At 39.6% G+C, this 18,390-nt stretch overlaps 1 protein-coding gene across 2 annotated transcripts in view; it reads right to left on the bottom strand.

Annotated features, from left to right (window-relative positions):
• The window catches only part of FAM13B (family with sequence similarity 13 member B), a 41,103-nt gene extending 23,163 nt beyond the window's left edge, over positions 1-17,940 (bottom strand). Inside the window, exons 1-7 of one of the 2 annotated variants that reach the window (XM_026047686.1) lie at positions 17,878-17,940; positions 8,051-8,217; positions 6,994-7,184; positions 6,383-6,595; positions 4,034-4,211; positions 3,231-3,375; positions 966-1,123 (exon numbers count right to left, since the gene is read on the bottom strand). In XM_026047686.1, coding sequence (XP_025903471.1) covers positions 966-1,123; positions 3,231-3,375; positions 4,034-4,211; positions 6,383-6,595; positions 6,994-7,150 — 851 coding nt within the window. In that variant the 5' untranslated portion in view covers positions 7,151-7,184; positions 8,051-8,217; positions 17,878-17,940. Of the gene's footprint in view, positions 1-965; positions 1,124-3,230; positions 3,376-4,033; positions 4,212-6,382; positions 6,596-6,993; positions 7,185-8,050; positions 8,218-13,728; positions 13,746-17,877 lie in introns of those variants that run through there. The other variant, XM_026047687.1, reaches the window with a different exon arrangement.
• Between the last annotated feature and the right edge of the window lie 450 nt (positions 17,941-18,390).

Below are 18,390 nucleotides of genomic sequence, written 5' to 3'. Positions count from 1 at the left end.
AGTCTTAATTAAAGACTAACTCCCACTAATACTCCTGCCCTTATTAGACTTTGCAGCTTCCAGACTTGCTCCTTGCCTGCCTATCCAAACAGATCCCTTTACAGGGTCACACTCCAAGGTAGATAATACAGGACCCTCCAGCTTCATCTGGAATTACACCTGTTTAGATCCAATAACTCTTTTCTAAAATACAGTCATGCAACCAACTCACATCTAAGCATTAGTCGTGATACTCCTACATTCATGTAACAAAAAGGCATCAATCCCTGAGTGGAATTTATCTGGTAGAGTTTAAATAAACTGAAGAAGGGTCTTTATCTATTTTACAAACACATCAACAAGACAAGTTTCATTACACTGCATGAAAAACGAAGTATCCAGCACCTTCATTTCTGCTCAAATTAAGAGGCCTGGGGAGATTCTCCGGGTGAGCAAATCAAGTTTTGCTAGCAGTTCGTTTTAGAAATTCCATTTATAACCTCACAAAAAAAAAAAATCTAAAGTATTCAAGATTTTTCCATACTACTGTTACTAACAGCCATTCCACAGCCATATTCCTCTAAAATCCAGGAAACTATCCTCCAAATTCCAACCTAAAAATCACTAACGGTCAATATTATTCTCTTGTTCTCATCAATATCGTCCACTTGGCCATAGATAGGTCCTCCTCTGCCTAAGCAAAATACTGCTTTACGATTCCATTAAAAAAACGCTCTCTTTCCCTTTCTCCTCCTTTTCTAAAGTGGTGATTAAATCACCACGTTTAATTCAATTTAGGTTACAGAGTCATTCCTTCACTGAACTTGAGAACAGCTATTTTGTTACACGCTTTCTACAAGAACTCCTCCTACTCCTAGAGCCTTTTCTCAGACATTGCAATATATCTCAAGTGTCTCTCAGCTTCTCACGCACAACTGACCCTACTCCGAATGTAAAAACAAAAGTTTAAGGAGGAAGCAAGTTACCTTGCTGACGCTGTAACACTCTTGGAATCCGAGATGCTCTCAGTCATGTCTAGATGCACCTCAGCTGGCCTTGCAGCAGGTTTCTCCGTGCCATCTTCTGGAAGTTCTTCAGACTGCTCAAGCTTGACATCTTCCTCCTCTTCCAAGAGATCATTTATCTGTGCAAAGATTTATTCAAAATTAATATCTTAAAAAATCATGTGAAGAGCGCTGTGGAATTAAAAGAGCATGTGAATTACAGAAATACCTGTATTTGTAAGAAGAGAATATATTTTATGAGAACTGGGCACAGAAAACTTGCTTTTAAGTAAAATCATACAATAGATAACCTACAAAAATGGCATAAAAATTTACAATTTTTAACAAAAATCTGCCAAAAGCTGCACCTCTGAGGCAGTAAGTGTGCACGAGCAGAATCACAATAAAATTCCAGACACACAGAAATCACATGGCACAAAATCCAGCTATAAAACATGGATGGTAATTCTCATCTATCCCACAGATATTACAAGATTCATTTATATCCGAGAAGCATTTCAAAACCTTCTATGGAAGGCAATACAGAACTCTGACTCAAGATTTTCCATGCACTGAACAAATGTTTATAATGAGGACTGCAAAACTTGTTTCTGTCAAGCCCATTTTGTCTGATATTTCTTGTTTCCAAGTGTAGGGGATGTTTTTAACAAAACAGTAAAACACAGCCAATTAAGAAATTAAAATAATATAGCCAACCAACAATCAGAGCTATCACTTTTTTTTTTTTTTCCTAAAAGCCAAAATGCCTAAAGCTTCCAAAAATGTGAACCAGTAAGGGGATTCTATTTGATTCCCCAAAACTCCTTGATTGATGTGGCAATCTCCCAAATCTGTAAAGCCAAGAAAATAAAAGCATCAGCAACAGCCTCCAAAAAAAAAGATGCTTCATAATATCCACCACTGGAACAGAAAAATGCTGAAATAAGAGAAATGAAAATGCAAGGAGCTTAAGATTACGCAGAAGGGAGAAAAGAAATGTATTCTCTGCTATTTTAAGCGGGGGGTATAATGTTATGTTACATTGCACTATAAATCAGATGTAGACATTTATTTACCCCGGAGTTCCTTCTGTAATGGCAAGAGGACCTAATAGGGCAGCAAGGGCAAAGCCAGCAGTGCCCAGGAAAGTGTCCTGTGGTCCCCAGGGAGGGTCCCCAGCAGGAGAGCAATGTCGACACCTGCTGGAGAGGACCTGGAAGGGACACCCGGCTGGGCAGGACACTCGCTCGTGTTGGGAACAGCTTTTGCTAAGAGGGCGAGTGAGTCATTTTTATGAAGTACGAGAGCCCAGACCAGCTAACTGCACAGAGCAGTCACCCTAGCCCAAAAGGGGAGCGCTCAGCCTCGCGCTGAGCTCCCATCCCGGGCAGAAGGCAGCGCCCTGTGAGCAGCAGCCCTGTGTTTGCTCTGCGCTCCGCGCGTCTCGCTAAGGGCTGGAGACGCACCCAAAGCTGCAGGTTTGGGGCGAGAGCAGCGAGCAGAGGAGCAGCTGCTCGAGGCAGCGCTCGCTGCCCACGCTCGCCAGTCCGCGCCGACGGCAGCTCCGTTGCTGCAGAGAGGCGCCCGTGGGCTGCCCTGCTGCTCGCTGTCTGTCACACTAGGTGTGGGGTAGTTAGGCTCACAAGTTCCGTATTTTGAGGCATTTTACTCAGCATCTGCTGTCAATTCCACCTTTTCCTCCCTAACAATTCTCTGTTTCCTATTCACAGTATGACGTTAACATTATGAAGTTAATTGACTGAGAGGAAAGTCTTCCAAAAATTTGATAGAGGGATTCACCAACAACACAACCCAGTGGAAGGCAAGACCCTGCGTATTTCATATTGCATATTCATGTGCATATTACACAACCAGATATATTAGAGACCACAACTAACAAAGTATGGTTTTGCTATCACTTACAAATCTGTTCCCCATTCCTAAAAGGTAATTACAAAGCTATATTACTTATACAGCAAAACACTGACTAGGTTGGCCTAGATATTACTGTTGTATTCACACATGTGCACTATTATGCACACTCCAGCTATCCCCCTCTTACTTCAACGCAACAATTTCACAAACACAGGTATGCAAAAAAGTGTTTAATACTTAACCTTCATCAGTTTACAAGAGACTACTGAAAGGCACATTAAAGAATATTATATTTCAACATATCTTTCATAAACATAAATGGTTAAAATGGACATCTAAGTAATAAAATATTGCCACTTAAAATATCCTTACCTGCTCAGTTATTGAGCTTAAATCATTAGTAGATGAAAAATCTTCCTCTTCATTTTCAAAGAATTCATAGTAGTTCTCCAGAAGTCCCGCCATTATTCTGCTAACTATTTCTTGTTCTTTCAGATCCTCCACATCTGTGTAAATGCTAAAGATTCCAATACTATCTTAGTTTGAAAATCTAAATCCAACTAATTCCCCAAAGAACTCCTGTGAATGACATCTGAAGCCTACACTTTTCACCATTCTCCCTGATCTACTGTAAATACAGAGAACTTCAAAAATAACTTCAAACTATTGCACTACAAAATTTTATGCTAACATATTTAATTGATAAAGCAATAAATATTTAGTCAATAAACTTTTCATACAGAATATTTGAAAGTCTAGTAGTTTGCTGTAGAAAGGAATCCCTAGAATACATTCACACCTTAACAGTTCTCTTCCAGCACGTTTTTTTCCTGTAAAAAAATAATCTTGCACACTGTCATTTAAAAAAAAAAAAAAAAAAAAGTCTAACTAAAGTAATCCAAACAACCAAACCAGTGATTCCATCAGTACAGCTCACAGGCAAGCTGTTGTTTAGATCACAAGCACAATCTGCAAGTGAAAAATCACCTGGGTGATAGAAGGAAAAAAAAAAAAAAAAAAAAAAAAAAAAAAARGAAAAAAAGACACTACCCAAAATATACACCACATATTTGCTGCTGTTACTAATGAACCAGGAAAAACTCTGGACAGAATTATCCTTTCAAATGCCTATAAAAGTACTGCATGAACTGCATGAACTTTTAAAATCAACTTACTGAAAGACATCTGGGCCAAAGACTGCAGCCAAAGAACTTGCCGACCAAATTTCTTCATGATGCGATGCTACGTTGGCTAAAAATTTGCACAGAAACTTTAGCAAACTGTAATTCACAGGTGGAAGCTGCTGCAAGAGGAACCTCAACTTCCTTCCAAATTCATCTTCATTATTATAATCTGTAAAATGCAGTAAAACAAAATAATCACAAGGTTAAAATATTTGATTTTTTCCTCATTTGATATTGATAAGACTCAGACAAAAATTACTCACTGCTGAAGTATAAATACTTTGGCCAGACTGGAACCTAAAACATCAGGATTTGAACTGCATTTGCTTGGCCTGAGTTTTTAATATTCAAATTTTCTACAGAAAAGTCAACCCAAAAGAAACTTAAGCGTCCATCCCACATAGCTAAGGGATATTTACTGCAGTAATACTTCCTAAATAATCTCTCTACTTGTCCCAGCGTTTGGCTCTCTCATTTCAGTCCTGGAATTAGTCTTTCCCTCTCCAAGCTATTCAAGACAGGTAGTTCCTATTTGCTATTCAGATATCCTCCAAGGATGGAAGGAATTGGAGGAACATGCCAGAAAACCTCTACAGTCTTGACTTCAAAGCAGCTACTTTCTCTAACTATAAATTTCATTTCTGTAGTGAGGCAGAAATCAATATTCCAAACCAACTACTTCCACTGCACTTCAGTTAGTAAAATCACTTGCCTTCAAGGCACCACCACTAGGCCTGCACAGAACAAGCCTTGAAGGGTCTGTAGGCCACATTTGTCATAGAACTAAGTTGTGTCAAAAAAATAGTTTAACCTAATGATACAGCAGGTCTGCTAAAAGGAGACATTACCATATACTATATCTGGATCCCAAATTGCTATCATCATCTGCATTTTATAAGCAATCCCTCTAAGTTGCAGCTGATTTCATAATCCTAGAAACTAATAAACACAGATAAGGCTACCTGGCAGTCAAAATGTCAAAAGCCAAAAACCAGAGTAGAGGAAAACAAACCTCTATCAAGAAACAATATTTATGGGTTTACCTGTAGCAAAGAAACAAAACATAAGCCTTCTTAAAATCACTCTTTTTTTTGAGGGTGGGGACAGGGGGCAATGTAAAATAGAGAGAGAGAAAAAACCAGCAAGCTGTAATTACAGCAAGCTACAATTTTACGTGAAATACACAATTTCTCTGCCTATTTAATCAGTGGAAAATAAAGTGGGAAGTATGTGCTGGAGCGCAGCTCTCCTTCTCAAACAACCTACATGCAAATCCTTCCAGTCATCTATTCAAAGATGGAAAAAATATCCTCATTTTCACACTATAGTTTACAAGTCACAGAAGGAAATTACACTGTCATTACACCAAATGAGCACACCACATTTCCATTTCTAGTCCTGCTAAGGTAGCAGTGCAGGTTGAAGCACAAAGCAGTATTATCTGACACAAAAAAAGAAAGGCAACCAGCAGCACTACTGCTGCTTAATTTCATTATCATCTGTGTTATATACCAGCCTTTTCAGAAGGCTAAAACTAGCTTCCTAGCTGCTTAGATCCAGTGAACCCTGAACTTATCACCAGAAATCAAACAGCAGATGCATCACTCGTGAAATTTTGTCTATTGACATCCATTTCAGTTGCTCATTACTGCACTGCAGCACAAGTAAGTGCACAGAACCTCAACCTTAAGATACTTAACAAGTCTCCCCAGTCAAAAGCTGACAGAAATTGCTTCCAGGGCAAGTCTACTTTTAAGCCACACATCAGTGTTGAGTCTCTGATTGCTGCCCATCCAAATACCCACTCCAGGTTCAAAGCTTCAGTGGGTACATGGGTTGCAAAGGGACAAAACTGAAGCAGCTTCTCATTCTTGGAGACCACCCTCCAGTTTGCATTTATTAAGCTCAGCATAACGACATAGGAAAAAACACTCTGAACAAAACAGGACTAAAATGAGGGCTGGCAGCTGCTTATCAGGAATAAGCTCAGCAATGGAAAAATAAATTAAACACAGACAAAAATGTGCTTCTTACAAAGCCAAACAAGCCAAGCACATGAAAAGAAAGACTAATCAACCCTGGAAAATCAGTAACACTCCTGTTGATCTAGGACTAACAAAGCCCTCAGGTATGTTACAAGGTGTGGAGCACTGACATCTACATACTCTTTGGGGAAGGCATTACTGATGAGATTTTACAAGTCAAATTATGAATTAACTCCCAATACTACATAACCCAGCAGAGGCCAAAGGAGACAGGAGAGTGGATACATATAGACAAGCTGGGAATTAGAAAAACACTGTGCAGGACATCAGTGCATCTCAATTAATTGTTTACTACCTTGCGAAAGTTGCATCAAATGTGTGTGCAAGCTGCCTGGAATAACTGGCTCTGGAAGTTCTTGAAGAAAAAATCTAAGAAGGCTGATAGCTGAGGGTACATCTGCTTCCTTAACCAGGTCCACATCTTCTCCATTATCATACCGCTGCCGAAGCCACTCCACTGTTTCAGCATTCCCATTGACTTGAAAAAGTCCTTCTTGTTCCAGACCCCCTAGGTGAGAAGAAAGTTGCAAAAACAAGCTTTTTGACATATTACATACTCATTATAGATCCAAACACTACTGACGCACAAGATGCACAGACTTTCACAACAACAGATTAGCAGAACGTCCATTAATCTTCTCCCCAGTAAACACCATCTTATGCCCAGCTAATAATACGATAAGGTCAATACCAACATTTCCTATGAAGTGCCCTACTGGGCTGACCACATTAGTCTTATCTAGAAAAGAGTGATAAATCACACAGAAGAAAAAAAATATATATACATAACATAAAAATCATGGTCAATTAAGTACCAGAAACTTAACAAACAAAATAAACTTCTTAAAAGAGTATTTAAGAAAGACAAAAACAATTAATTATAAAATATAGCAAAATAATACATACCATGTTCCTCAATATAGTCCACAACGTGGCGGACTATGAATGGAACCTCATTGTCTGGTTGCCCTTCTTGCTGCAGCTCATCAAGTGGAATTCCAAATATTTTGTTAGCAAGAACAGAGTTGCAGTTACTCAAGGAAGGGGAAGAGCTCTTCCTCATATCTTTTTGCAGCCAAAAATCAAAGCTGTCTTTTCTATTAAAAAAGAATTAAAAACAAAAATCATACTTCACTACACACTGTTGATGTGCTTCTCCGTAACATACTGTATTTTATTCCTAATGCAAATACTGCTCGGTCTCTCAATCCGAGTACTGATTTTATAAAAGTTTTGTTATGATTTCAAATACAGCACGACTAGATAAATGACTCTAGTGTTGAGGTATTCTGTTCAGTCCTTAATAGGAGACAGGGAAGCAAACGTATTTCCACAAAGGCAGCTCAATAAAATTCTAGTCACTTCATAGTTATTTAAGCAAGCTCCAAGGGACTTCAGGCAACTGAGACTCTCCATACACTTCCTGACAGTGCTTCTCTGTTACACAATTAGTTAGACAATAAAGTTTCCACTGCAGCTCAAACTGAAGTTCAGAAGACTCCCACTTAAGAGCTACTTTAAGTAAACTCTCAACATCCGACCAGGGTTCAAAGCTGTACTGAACAGGATCTCCCCCGTCCCCAAAATGCTTTCTAAGATGCTCAGTGATAACACTCCTCCTGTCACACAGGATCTTGTGTTAGGCAGGTCTTTGCCCAACCTGGGTTCTACAGAGTATTACACAGTATTTCTATTTAACTCACTCAGCTGTTACTATTACACTACATATATTTTTAATCAAAACAAGGGAATTTCTTCTTTCACTGGAGAAAAAGAACGTCTTGTTCAAAATGAAAAACAAACAAAAAAATTGGACTTGCTTTAAATGCAAGCTATCACTTTCATATAGGCTGGACAAAAAATAACCAGCCAAACATTGCAGCTGAAAACCGTAATAGACCAGGCAGAGCAAAACCTACACTTCCCATTTTTAAAAAACACCCAAGTAGTTTAAGCAACCTACCTCAGAGTACTTAAACAGCCGAGTTTGAAAAACGTTTTCTGCGCCAGCTGCCCTCACTGACCAAGCATTCTTTTGTCATTTATGGTTGTTTAAGATTATGGCAAAAGATCAGCCTGTAGTTCCTCATTGAAGAATAGCAGAACTCGATCAGTACTTCAGCAGTTAATCTAAAAATAAGAAAAATACCATTAGACCACACCATTTTCAGAGGTTTGAAACTCAGTCATAAGTCAAGATACTTCACTTGAGATGTTCCCCTTGTCAAATCACATCATTTTCTTGTTTTAAACGTAAAAGCTTACTAATCACACCAGTACAGTTCATGTGGGAGCTCACAAAAAAACAAATCTGCTTGAATTTCAAGCAGTTAATCAACCTCAAAGCAAAAGGTAGCATGGGACATCTTAGAGAATCATAATGATAAAAGCATGAAGGAAAAAAAAAAATACACACACATCACACACATAGACATTTCAGACTCATTCATTCATTCTTCAAAATAAATCACTGATAGGTAGGAAGGTTAGATAGGAATGTTTTAAAATACTTATTGTACTAAAGCACATCACAGCTTAAAAAGCCCTGAAGACTCACAGACACTGATTTAGCATATTATCTCTAACTATAAGCTTGGCATGCATAAAAACAAAGTTCAAACTAAGGACCGACAGGTAATCCATTTTCAGTGGTACAACAGATCTTCGCTTAAGAAGTTGACTACGTGTCCTAGTTACCAGTTCAAAGTCCAAGTGACTATAAAATCTGAATACAGAAAGCAATTTCCTTCAAGTCAGATTTCCTACGAGCTCCCTATTTTCTAATTTGTATTATATACACGCACATAAAACTTGACAATAAAATAGGTTTCCCTGGGTTTAAAGGCATGTACTGAAACCTCACATTTCCATAATGGAAGACTGTATTCATAATATTGACCTTGAAAAGAGTCTTCCCTTTCTTTGTTGCCCCACGCAGGCTTTTGCTTCTTTACTACTTCGGAACCAATTAACTCCATCCTCACTTCCCAAGCCCCCACAATCCACTACTCTCATTAAATATCAAGATGCCAGCTCCATTCATTACCCTGTTATACAAGGAATCCAGCTTATTTTGGTAAATAACATGTTTTGTGTCCCCAATCCTCCCCACATTATACACATATTTTAGACAGCCACAACCTTCCCATAAAGACTGCCTCAATCTTCCTCTTCAGAAGAGTTTTTGTAGAGAGTCCCACAGGAAAAAAAAATGCCATCTTTCAGGCTTTTCAGTGTTAAAATCGATATCAATATGAACAATGACGACTGATATTCCTTCCCTTCTCTTTGTAGTCTATCCTGTTTTACACATGAACACAACTGGCTACTAGTCCAAGACCAGGATTCTAGATATCATGACAACAGAAAATAAAAAATTATAATCCAGTCAGCAGGCTTTGCCATTTTCTCCTTTTTCATGGATGTCTTTTGGAATAACTCACATAAACGCACAGTGTAAAAGCTGCATAAATTTACAAGTCATTTTCAAATCTATCATTGTGTAGGTCTTGATTACTAAAAAGATGCTGTCAGATTTCAACAGTGAAGCAGTTGCACTTCTTCACTTCCCTATAATTTATGAAGAACCTGCCCAGTCATTTTTCTTATTATTTTTGTGTATAAAGCAAGAGTCAATATAATCCCTGCACACTCAGTAGATGCCATTCAATCAATGCCAATATATCAGGCGATTTTCAAAACATGATGGAGTGGCAAACAGTCTATCCTCTCAACTTCTACTGAAGTCATTTTACCCGAAACAACAAATTAGGAAGACTCCAGTTAGCCAGCTACAGGGTTAATAGCAGCTGTGAATAATCTTTGATGGATCTGCCACAACGCTTCAGGCTGTGTTACTAAAACAAACAAACACACCAACCTTCAAAACAAACAGCACCTAATAAATGAACAAATTAGAAGCAACCACCTCTTTTTACCACCCAACCAAGTGGAAAAAAAATGGAAAACTGCAGCTCTCTCTTCACAGGGCACTTTGTGTGTAGCTATTGGACACAAAAGCAGGGCCATTTTTTGCTAGGTACTGAAGATAAACAGGCTCTTTGAATCTTAAATTCATTCCAGTGACACCACAAAAGGAGGGATTCTATTTTTGATGACTTGACAAAGGAACAATGAGGTTGACACAGCTTTTTTGCTTCACTTTCCTGAACAAGATCAAATTTATAACCCAAGCTTAAACTGTATAAAACAGTTTAACTCTTGAAAAAGCTAGAAATTTAACAAAAGTTGCTATTCTGACTTCCCTCAAACTGTATTTTCTGTAATTTCTAGCATTTTAAGACTGAAGGACATGCTTAAAGCTATTAATTATTAATAGCATACCTCTGTTTTTGGTATCGATTAACGGCTTTCCCCTTTCTCTTCCCTTGACTCAGGAAGTGTCACTTCAAGGCACTGAAAACCCGGACAAGTTTTCTAACCTTCAGACTCTGCACCAAGCACTTATGGATATCAACAATACTTTTTTTTTTTTTAAATATTAATCAACAGCTTCATAAATAGCAGCTGACCCATTCGATCAACTATTCCTATTTTTGTTCCTGTTATCCAGACCCCTTTGAACATGTGTTCCCCCCCCACCACCCCGTTTTCCCCAGTTTCACACCCTTTATGCTTCTCTAGTGCTACTTCGGGAAACAGAGTAATTTTTAAAAGATACATGCCAAATCCTGATAGTTTAATAACAAAAACCTAACTGCCTTATTAGAAATGTTCTGGCTCTCCCTTTCTCCTTCTCTCTTTTTACTGAAAGTGTTTAACAAAGATCATTCGAGTTACAACAGCACTCTAGAAACTATAGAAAATTACAGATACACCTTACTGTGATTGCAGACTATTGCATAATATCACAAGAGGATTAAACAATCCAAAACCCCTATATCCTATGCAATACCTTGATCTCAAACATCTTAGCTGTGAAGATGAAATTCTGTTCTGTACTTTGCATTTCATTGCACTCATCTATTGAAGAAAACGTCTCCCCACCCTCCGCCCAGCTATAATGCAAGAACTTTGTAGAGTCTGCTGGGAAAACTGCACCACAAATCTCATTTTGTCATCATAACAGCATTCATTTATCTTGCCAGCTAAAAAAGTAGTCACGCCCACGTATGAAATGCCACTAACGAAGAAAACAGAATGCATGGCTGATTCTCAGCATTTGAACGGTAGGCATGAATGTTTAGTCTTAAATTTGGTTCACCTTTTACACTACTGGCCACCCTACAAATGTGTGGGTGTCACAGCCCTCAGGGTTTCATCACCTTTCCTGAAAATGAAGGAAAGAAGGGACAGAGTAAAAATAAAGAATAACTAAGAAAAAAGGTTGCAGGAAGAAAACCATGTTATAGGAACGAAATATTAATTCTGCACTTATAATTTCTGTACCAGGGATCAACTATTCAAGGAACTCTTATTTACTGCTTTCTTTGCCTGGGAAGACAATACGATTGCAGTGTGGCCAACAATGGTGGCAGTTCTGCACTTTTTACTATTAGAAAATGCTTGCAGCTATGCATTATTTTAGTGATTATCAGATAGCACCTGTAATTTTTCCAAAACACATGAAAAATAAAATCTACATCTAGGATTCGAGGGAGAAAAGGAAAAAAAAAGTTGTAGGACAACATATTAGGTGATCTACTTAAAATCAGGTAATTTCTGTGCTGTCTCTAGTGATGTATACAATAAAATTAACATACTTTTAAATTGAAAGAACTTTTTTATTATTTTAAATCTAAACTTGGAGTTTTTATAATCCAAAAAGGAGTTCAAAATTATACCTTAAAACTTATGTCACAGATTCCAGCTTGGAAGCATGGGAGCTTTCCTCGTGCCATGACTCTGGGCGATGTCACTGCATGAGAAATATTTGGGGACTTCCTGCCTACAGAGCCCGTCCCCAGCTGCTAACTCCTGCCCTACGCATCATTTCATTTAAGTTAAAAAGGCAGCGGTTACTGTTCTTGTAATCAAGCTTTATCAAGGTAAAAGGGGCTCTTCCTCCTACCTTGTAATACAGGTCATGATCATAGCATGTTAACCAATGATTTCAGGGCCACGTACAAATGTATGCTCGTATTACTGGAATGGATGAAATGCTTTCAGACAGAAGAGCTTTTGCCCATGCAATTTTCATCTTTTGTTCTGCTAACAAATACATTTAAAAAAAGATTGCTCATTTGAATTAACCCATTCATATCTGAAAGGTTCCCCTGCCAGGTTGGGGCAGAGAAACAGCTTAGAAAATGAGCTTTAAGCAAAGAGAACAGCAAAAGCTCAGGACACAGAAGTACAAGCGATACATCTCACAACAGCATGACTTATCAAAAATCACAATCTACAGAACATCCTCCACAAGAATAGAAAGGATATTTAATTTTAAAGACATGTTTGTGTCCATAAATATATTTAAGTGGCCTTGCTATTTAAATACATTTTTTAAAAAGCACAAAAGTAAGACTAGTTTAGAATAGATTATCTAAAAGAGGTATTTCCTCTTTCTGACTGTCAGAAAATGAGCTGAAATGAGCTGCTGAAAGCCATTTTAGTCAAAAGGCTGGACGGCCAAATCAGACAATTGGTTTCAATTATTATTTTAAATTTTAAAAGCCAGGCTTCTTAAGATTACATTTGCCATCCCCTTCAAAGCATAATACTTTAAAACAGATATAACTACAATTCAACTTGCGATGTTCAAGGAAACCATTTTAGAATAAATGTGTTTTCAAGTACATGATTTTCCCTTCTCTCATTTCTTCCTATGGTTATTGTATCTTTGCCGACAGCTTTGCTTTCTAGTTAAATAGGATTTGAAAGGAAGCAAGATTGTTGCAAATTTGCACACAATCCCGAAAACATTCAACAAAAGTATTAGATGAATGGTATATTACCTGCCTTTAAAACTTCTACTTTGTACCTAAATAGCCTTAGAAAACAGTCAACCTGGCAATACTGACAAAACAATGTACGCACAAGAAAATAAAAAACACGGCATCAGAATCAGCAGATCTAGACAGCAGGTTTCTCTCATCCCGGGAAGGCAACAGCAACCCTTGCAACTCAGAAATTAGAACTATTCAAATTAAGCATTTATGTCATCACCATGGAAGAAAGCGACCAAACTATTCCTGAAAACTCTTCAGAGAAATATACGAGGCAAATGGATGGGCTTTTGTTTTTTATACTTAAAATTTTCAAGCTATAAAATTAGAGTATTTATTAAGAGTTTCTCTCCTCCTCCCGCGCCCAATTAAAACAGAATCTCTAGTTTCAGCACACTGAACCTGATTACATTTTCTCTGAAAAAAAAAAACGAAAAACAAACAAAAAAACATCAAATACAGATCTTCAGCAGAAGTGGGTCTCATGTCTGCCTCACAGGCATTACTTTGAGTGTTGGATTTGGGGAAAAAAATATGAAAATTCAAATTTCAGGAAATACACGAATCCTTTATCCACTGCACTGTAGTAATTTTAGTAAAGCCTCAAACCCAGCAACCAATTTAAACATGACTCCCCCAAATTCACAATTTCTAAAACAGTAAGCTGGCTAACAGATTTCAGGGATCTCAGTTTTCAACCCTTTCAACACAAGGATAGCATTTTATAAATACTTACTACATAAAATCCAAAGGCTTGAGCAGCATTATTGTAATTCAAGGTTCTTCTGTAATGATATGAGCAAGATGAATTAATAAAAACCATCAGAGATACCAGCGAAAGTAGATGTTTGCTTGGTGCTTCACACCCACCACTGAACGCTGCCAGATTTGCTCTCTCAGCTGCTGCTGCCAGTGCACATGTGCAGAATTATAAAGGAACTTCCTGCTAGCACAATCCCATCACATTCTTAACGGCAGTAGTTAATAAATAAAAAGGCTTCTGTATCTTGTGTAACAGCTAATTATATTCATTCTACTTGCCTTCCCCCAAAGTAAAGCTTTATTCAACCAAGCACATGTATACGTGCCAATATATCAGATAAAAATGTTACTTAAATGTAAAAGTACAGTAACTCTTTCACAGGAGGAAGTTATAGGTAAAAAATACGCAACTTCAGAAGCTCCTATCATAAAACCAAAGCAGTTTAACAATTGTCACTGCTGTTAAGGAGGACTTCAGAACAGAAGTCAAGCTACCTCACAGACACCAAAAAAAAGCAAACTATAAATATATAATGCACTTAATTTATTATACATAAGTTATCCTATTACATACATTTATCATACATTTATCATGAGCCTGTTGCTTCCCCTCCTTGACAGGTGAGCAGAAATGCACATTAGAGCTCAAGGCCATTACAAAACGTGGTCCAGAAGCCCTTTACAGGATAAAGAGGGTCTCTGTCAGGATGCCGGCCAGGCATCACCAAAATAAAGGACAATCTTGGCATCTTCACTGGAGGACTAAGAAGTCTTAACAAACAGTTCAATTCCATGGCAATGACTAGGGAATTTGAGAACAAGAAAAAAAAAAAAAAAAAAGAAAGAAAAAGGAGGCGGCAATGGCTAAAGAAATCTAGTAAGATTACAAGAATCAACAAGACCTAATGAAATGGGAAGTCTGAAGAAAGGTTTCCTAATGTGCACACTCAAAACCACAGAGGGTAAATGAAGAAGGAAACGCATGTAAGATTCCAACTTTCATCTTGTTTTGTGCAAAAATTATCATTTTACACAACTGAGCACCATTTTTTAATTCTTAATACACTGATGAGAAGTACTGTATTAACAGAGCAGCCAGGAAGATTGAAACCTAGACTATCCTTATAAGGCTTCCTTCCAGCCCTACTCTGTTCCGATAGAGCAGCCACCCTAAATTCCTTACAAATGTACAGACGAGTGACTAACACAATCCATTTAAATCTTAGTATAAAAAAAAAAAAATAAACAATCCATATGGCCATGTGTGCATGAAAGAACCAAATCACAGTCTTTATTGCATATTGTTTGAGCACAAATACAATGCATTATCTTCAACATAACCTCCAGTTTGTCATACTTTGCTTCTTCTAAGACAAATACACTGGATATAAGATTTCACGTGTTCATATGTAAGAGAGTGTAAGAGTACAATGAGTCACTATCACAGCAGAACTGTTGATTCTAGTATAGTCAGAATAAAGTCCTAGATTCAACTGCAAGATACTATTCAGTTTTAGCATTGAGCTGACCTCCATGTTGCCAATATGGAATCTCAGCACAGTAATTGCCTTCTATACTATGTCTGCTAAAACGGCAAAGTAAATCAGCTCTACAAGGATTTGATAATAGAAGATTTGATAATAAGTACATTACCATTATAAGAGTATAATGATTTTGTCTGAATTGATTTAACTTTCTCAAGTCCCCTCAGCTAGCTGGGAACCAAAGACAAAACTTCAAAACCAAATCTGAATTTATTAAGATTCTGAGACAGCAGGTCACTACTCTGAAATAAAGTTGCTATTTACAGAGATGATTAGCTAATTTTCAAAATAACACAGTCAGTGAAAAATCTCAAAAGTGAGCTTCCTAACTTCAGATAACTTCCCAGGAACAATTCTCTGCCTGAATATAACTTTGACATGCAACGTACACTCTCTCTGCTGAACAACTGATATATCAGCCACTTCAGAAACAGCATTACAAGTGAGAAGTGCCACCCTTTCTGATTCCAGCAAAGCAGACACTATTTCCCTCCATTCTGTCTTTTTCAGATATATTGGATAAAAATCTACTTTTTTCAGGTCTTAAGTAATAGTCCTCACAATTCAAAGGATTAGCAAGTATAAAACTGTGTTGGCAAGGGAGAAAAACAGTTAAAGGTTTACCATCTTTCATCCTTACAGATCCAAATACTGAATTGTTTTGCAAGAAGCCAGCTAACTCTCATCCTAATGGCTACTAAGGTTTTATTTTGTGTACTAAGATGGCAGCAAAAATAACGTGGTGCTATGCACAAGATAAGGATAATTTAAATGCATTCTCTTAGAGACATCACTTCCTCTTCCTTAAAGCCGCAACGAAAAAGAAAAAGAAAAAGAAAAAGAAAAAGAAAAAGAAAAAGAAAAAGAAAAAGAAAAAAGAAAAAAGAAAAAAGAAAAAAGAAAAAAGAAAAAAGAAAAAAGAAAAAGAAAAAGAAAAAGAAAAAGAAAAAGAAAAAGAAAAAGAAAAAGAAAAAGAAAAAGATATCACTCAAACTTGGTAGGTTTTGTTCTCTTTCTCACAAGCTCTAGGAGAAAACACCACTGGTAAGATGTAAATATCTAACCAGAGATAAAAAATACATATATTTGAAGTGGGGGGAAAAAAAGGAAAAAGAGTAGCCACACCCACAGGGCAGGAAGGGCTATCACAAAACTGACTCACGCCTGCTCCAAACACCAGGTGCCTTCGGCCTCACCTGCTTTTGTAAACATGTTGCTTTGTACATGAAAAATAAAAGCTTTACTGCTGGCACAGCTCTCATTACAAACTGCACATGACAATATTTAATGAACTCATTTAACGAAGGCCTCCAGTATTACAAGCAGTAACAGAAGCATCTATATCGAGCAGGACCAAGCAAAACTGTAATTAGTCCAACTTGAAAGAATTAAAATTATCACATGAGGTCTTGTCTTGACAGCTTCTTTTAAAGTAACTAAGAAACACCACTTGATTTGCCTTCCTGGAAGATTAACTATATTATTTTCAGGAGATGCTTTAAAAAAAATTAATTGAATTAATCGTAGAAATATTGATTATTATAATTTCACAAGGACAAGAAAAGAACCCCTGCTGTGCTAGATAACATACCAAAAAAAAAAAAAAGATGATATTCTAAACATCTTCAAATATCATGCAACAACAAAAAAAACACATAAAGCTCACGCTTAAGCTCAAAGCTTAGTAGTACCACATAGTTAAAAAAAATAAATAAAAGAGCTAATGAGACAGCAGAATTTGTTTTAATATACACGAACAACCTTGGCTTTTTTTTTTAATGCTGGCAGATTACATTGCACACAGGACAGACAAGCTGCAATGGCAGATTTCTAACCTAAATACTAATCCAATTCCACGATTTATTCTACAGTCACGTAGCATCTCATTCCTGAGGACTCTCAGGAAGGCAACGCAAAAAAACGTGATTTTGTTACATTCACTTTCACTTCTTTTACATAGGAAGGGGTAAGGAAAAAAATAAAAGAGTCCAGGCGGTATTTAGTTTTTCGTCCCTCACTTTTCCCCCTTCTTGAGCCTAACGGCAGTAATAAATTATATTTTTAAGAAGTCAAAAAGACAACCGGAGTAAGGAAACACGAGCAAGCGAGCTCCGTGCCAGGAGTTTAAGGGTGGTTTTCGGTTTGGGGTGTTTTTTGCTTTATTCGTTTCTGGAGCCGGAGGCAGCCGCGCAGTCCCGGGGTACCCCGCGCGAAAGCGGCTCCTTGGGGAACACGGGCCGCTCCCCCGGGCGCGCCCGGAGCCCCGAGGAGGCGGCGGAACAATGGGAGCCCCCGCAGGAGCGGCCGGGGGCTCGCGCGGGCGCATCGAGGCCCTGAGCAGCAGCTGCCGCCGCCCGCGGGGAGCTCCGCGCTCGGCCGCGGGGCCGGGCCGTGTGTGGAGCGGGGTGCGGGGGACCCCTGACAGCTCCGCGCGGCGCCTCGCGCAACCTGCGCCCCGTGGTCTCCAACGCGGCCCGGGGGGCTCCGCGCCCCGTCCCCGCCGCGGCGCCCGCGGGGCCCCGGCCGCGCCCCCGCCCCCCCGCGCTCCCCGCCGCGCATGCGCCCCGGCCGCCCCTCACCGTTGCCGGGTGACTCGCCCTCCCCGCCGTGCTCAGCAGCGGCTGCAGGTTCCTCCGCCTCTTCCTACCCCGGGGGGCCGGTGCGGGCCTCGGGGCGCCTGGGCGCTGTGCTCGCCGCCTTCCCGCCGCGCCGTGTCGCGTCGTGTCGCTGCGTGTCGCGTCGTGTCGTGTCCGCCGCGCTGCCGGGCCGGGCGCCGTGCGAGCCGCGAGCTGCGTCGCTCCAGACGGGGGGTCCCCAACGGTAGCGGCGGCAACGGGCGGAAGTGACGCGCTGACTGACAGGTGCAGCGCGCGCCCCCCCTTCCCTCCCTCCCTCGGGGTCACGTGCCGCGGGGCGGGCGCGCGAGGGGAGGGGGCGGCGGCGGCGCTGAGGGGAGGCGGGAGGCGACGGGCGGCGGCCGCGATGGCTCCGGCTCCCTTCATGGCCGCTGCCCGCCCCGCAGTGCAGCTGGCCGGGCAGAGGGGCTCTCGGCCGGGCGGGAGCGGCGGCGCCGCCGCGGGCGCTGAGGGGCT

This window comes from Nothoprocta perdicaria, unplaced genomic scaffold (assembly GCF_003342845.1).
Source record: "Nothoprocta perdicaria isolate Ctin4 unplaced genomic scaffold, notPer1 scaffold_5, whole genome shotgun sequence".
NCBI lineage: Eukaryota > Metazoa > Chordata > Aves > Tinamiformes > Tinamidae > Nothoprocta > Nothoprocta perdicaria.
This window is presented reverse-complemented; position numbering and strand designations above follow the sequence as displayed.